The sequence below is a fragment of the Anneissia japonica genome, unplaced genomic scaffold, assembly GCF_011630105.1.
Source record: "Anneissia japonica isolate Jap-2015-1 unplaced genomic scaffold, ASM1163010v1 scaffold287852_len814684_cov197, whole genome shotgun sequence".
In the NCBI taxonomy this organism is placed as follows: domain Eukaryota; kingdom Metazoa; phylum Echinodermata; class Crinoidea; order Comatulida; family Comatulidae; genus Anneissia; species Anneissia japonica.
The window spans coordinates 540,434-545,115 of record NW_022704998.1 but is presented as its reverse complement, the minus strand read 5'-3'; the positions used below and the strand labels follow the sequence as shown (position 1 = coordinate 545,115).

At 31.1% G+C, this 4,682-nt stretch overlaps 1 protein-coding gene across 1 annotated transcript in view; it reads left to right on the top strand.

The window, feature by feature from the left end:
* The window catches only part of LOC117105170 (anaphase-promoting complex subunit 5-like), a 23,028-nt gene extending 18,544 nt beyond the window's left edge, over positions 1-4,484 (top strand). Inside the window, exon 18 of the mRNA XM_033246242.1 lies at positions 3,779-4,484. Coding sequence (XP_033102133.1) covers positions 3,779-3,895 — 117 coding nt within the window. The 3' untranslated portion in view covers positions 3,896-4,484. The remainder of the gene's footprint in view (positions 1-3,778) is intronic.
* Positions 4,485-4,682: the final 198 nt, after the last annotated feature.

The following is a 4,682-nucleotide window of genomic DNA, read 5'->3' as shown; positions in this document are numbered from 1 at the left end:
GTAATAGTAATAGTAATAGTAATAGTAATAGTAATAGTAATAATAGTAATAGTAATAATAGTAATAGTAATAATAGTAATAGTAATTTTTTTTTTTTTTTTTTTAATAATAATAATAATAATAATAATAATAATAATAAAAATAATAATAATAATGATAATAATAATAAAAATAATAATAAAAATAATAATAATACATAGAGAGTACACTAACTTATACTACAATTACTATAGGCTTATTATACATTATAAAAGGAAGATAATTAATTTAATAATTAAATACTTAAATTAAATTCTGTTACATATAGAGTAGGCCCACAAATATACTAATATTAAGATTACAATTATACTGTATGTATAACTCAAAAGCAAGACCACCCAACATTGTTCACCCTGTTGCCCACCCACTTTAACAATGGTATATTCCAATTGGGTGGTTTATGTCCTGGGTGGTTTATGTCCAGGGTGGTTTATGTCCTACATTCGGGGAAAATGCCCCCACATGTTGACAAATTAGTTCCACTAAGTGGGTTAAAATACTTAAAATGACCATTAGGTTTTCATTGGAATAGAGATTTAGTTCCACATTCTCAGTGTTCACCCCACCCCCAGGTTGAAACCAGCCAACACCCCTGCTTTCTATTTGTGCCCTTAAAATTAGATACAAAACTACTTGTTTCCAGCAGCTATACAAGCTCTGACAACACACATAAAGTAGCCAGGGTAGATGTGAAAAGCTCAAATCTGATACGGAAAACATTTTACTGGGGAATATTTAAGAAGTAATTGAGATTGTAAATACTGTAATAATTGTTATTATCTTTGAATTTCATAATTTTCGGAAGCATTCACTGCCAATTGTGACAAACCACAACATTTCCTGTGTAATTTGACATTTCCTAAGTGGAGTGGATGATTGTTATTGTTATATTTTTTGGCAGGTTCAGAGCATCCTTCCTGTTTTGGCTGTCAAAATTAAAAATATGCTTCTTACTACAATAGTTTGTATTTTATTTACATATTTTTGAAATTTAAAACTTTAGGCACAAGGACCAATGATTGGTCAAAAGCAAGCTTAATACACACAAGTGTTATTACTAGGAGGGAGTGGGGTTGTGTTTGGTAATGACAGGAATTCAACCCAGGACCATGGAATTGGAAGGTGAGCATCTTACTCACCAAGCCACAGCACCACACCCAATTTCTACCTGTGGTTGTGCCCCTTGTGTTCAAAATCCTTGATGTGCCTCTGATGCATATTATTCACTCTCCAATGAACAGCGTTCATAATAAACATTGACAGCAGCTGTTCATTGTTCACAATCAATATCTGACTTCAGACAATAACACACGTGGACACAGTTGAATTCAAATACTATATTATTGATTGGTAGCTCAGCAGGATCTCTGAAAGCTGATGGTAAACCACAAAAATGATTGCTATTAGTTACCTGTAAAAAGTTGGTAACAATTTTTAAAATATCTTATTTGAATAATGTAACTGAGTTTATATACATTGTTTTTATTAATTATGTTCAATTACCCCTAAATTTTTACATTATACACTTTATTCCTAACTGGAATGTTATGTTATTGCCAAATCCTGTTTATTTGATTGATTTTAATGATTTGAAAAAAAACCCCCAATATACGATCAATATATTGCAGTGAACATTAATAGAGCAATAACTAATGAAGTTTAAGAAACAACATATTAAAGCAAAAAGATGGTTTTTATGAGAATTGAGAGACAATTAATAGGATGCAATACAACCAGGTGGAAAACACATAATGTTGGCATGTATACAGTAATGTCACCACCAACTGGGAATCCTGTTTTTCCTTGCAAAATTTCCACAGTTATCCAATGACAGTAAGGGTAAAATTTTATTGTATTCTAAGTGAGTTATTTTAAAGTTATATGCAGATCAGACAATTACCCCATGATCACACCATATCCCACACAATACAGTTGAGTCTTGTTGTTCCCAGTACTTGACTGATTGTTCTGACCATACTTTTGGTGAACTCTGACCTCCATTGTTATAACTTGCAAACTATGGGCATGCAATAGCTGTTTCTGTAGTGTTGCAATCTTCTGTATGCTGTTAGTGTTTTTATTTTATTTTTGTGGTATAATCATTTTTCCTTTCTGACAAACATGAGAATTGCAAAATCAGTGCCAGCAGTAACTTGTTTCTGTTATTAAAATAGCAGTACATTATGTTGTAGTCTCTGGACCTATAATATAGGTCTATAAATGTATTTGTTTGTGCATGGAATAATTATTTTTTATTTAACCAAATTTTATAATGCTCTTAAATATTCAGGGATTTTTTTTTTTTAAATTTATTTTAAAATTGTTCACGTTTACATAGAAAGTTTAAGAATGTTTATACATAGAAAGCCTGTGTATTTGAAGTAATCTCTTTATTTATCTACAGTATTATATGGATAATAAATAGTGAGATATTGAAAACTACTGTATGTATAATACTGGACTGTATACTTAGGGGCCATCCATAATTATCGAAAAAATACAAAACATACACCTTAGGGGGGAGGGGATTGAAAGTGTGGGCATAAGTTCTCTTTTATGAAAAAAATAAAATGTTGATTTCAAATATATAGGATTTATGGTTGAACTGAAATCCTAGCTTGAAGGTATTAGAAGGTCAGGATCACATGATTAAAATGTTTCGCTTGAGTTATTTTATTTAATGTCCATAGGTGAATATCTGATTCAATTATTCTACAAGGTTAAACTTGAGTAAAGGCTTCTGTCATTTTAATAAACAATATTGCTTATTTTGAATTGTCACTAGAATGGTCATTACTCTGCTGGAAATTTATCAATACTGTATTATACAAGTACATCAACTTTGGTTGACCTTGAGGCCCCATAAACCCCCTCCCCTCTCCACAGACTCTTCTGTTCTATTTAAATGAAATTTTCAAAAGTGTTTTTACTAAGTAGGCCCTATTAAATTACTGATTCAAATTTCATGAGGCAGACGTTAATGAAATTAAAACAAAAAATGAAGGACCACTGAAATTGGTCATTATTTTGGTACTATGACTACTGCATACTGCGTATGTGTATATGTGGCAAACACAAGCCAAACCAGTCACTCGTCGCAAAAATCGATTTTGTGTTATTAATACAGTGTTAGAGAGTAAAATAATAGCTATGAAATGGTAAAAAAATCATTCAAATCGGACATTTCCTTATGAAGTTACAAGCGTTTAACCACACAGCTGTTTAAAGAACAATATACAGGCATTTTTCATGCAGAAACTATCTTGAAATCCTTAAAAAGTGTTGTTTTAACATTGAAAATGGGGAAAATAACAGCATAGAATTGTGTGTAGATATATAAAGGTTAGTTTAGTGCAATAAAATAGATTTTTTTTAATTTGACATTCCAGCATGTTTTGGCCATTTTCTCTTAAACACGATTTGCGACGAGTGACTGGTTTGGCTTGTCTTTGCCACATATTACTGAGTTATTATTTTAAAAGGCAATGTAAATATATGTATGTGGCAGTTAAGTTCTTATCTCGTGAGTATTAATTACAAGAATGTTATTTTAGACAATATTTCAAATGCTCTTTTTATGGTCCTCTGGTAAACTGGTATTGTTAGCAGCTGTGTTGAGCTTTACTCGAAAGTGTGTAAGTTGTGTTGATTTGAAAATATTAAATAATGTACTGCATGTCATTACTTGAAAATAAGTTTTTTTTAATTGTGATAAGAATCTCATTATTTTATCTTTCAGGCTCAAATGTATCATGAACTTGGCTACACTTCGGAGCGTAACAAATGTGCCCAAAGATTCCGTCAACTTGATCAACAGTTTCCAACTGCTTTAATTCCACCTATTGCAGTTCAGTAGAGTGCTATTGGAAAAGCAACTGCACAGCAAATGTCAATAATATTTCTGCCAACTTTAACCAAAACCCAGATTTCCATTTTCGGTTTTCAACAGATTTTGAGCTGTCACAGATCTGAGCACAATAGAACATGAACTTTTGTAGACTATCAGTTACATAGCTGATTGCATATTGATTTCATGCACTTATGCCCGTATTCTTATAACGAAATACTAGTTGTAGTGTTACTCAAAGTTTTTTTAAGAATATGAAATGATGTGATTTTTAAGTTTTCGCTTAAACTATGACCCATTTTAAGAATACTGGGGTTGATATCGAAATTAATTGAGAGAAGATATATTTAATAACTTTGCTCTCTCTGTTGTTTCTAAATTTTCCACCTTAGGATATTAATTATTAATGATTAATTATTACTAATCAGTTAGTAATAATTAATTTGTAATTGATAATTAAACTTTATATCTCCACCATTACATTTCATACAGGGATTTGTACTGCATACTGACCAGTAAACCTAAGTGGAGGCAAATGTTGATGTAAACAGGATTGTAATACTTATGTATGATAATAAATATAATATCATAAGTTTAATACTGTACTGGAAATTTGTCAATATTTGTTACTTCAAGAGCAAATATCGTAAAGTACACATTAATACAAGACAGAATACCTTTAAAATAAGTATTTGTTAAGACCATTTTCAAATAAATATCCCCAGGTGTTTATTGCTGAGAAGAGTTTTTGAGGCTGGGCGTTTATTTGAGGGAGGCGGGTTTTTTTTTGTGTGTG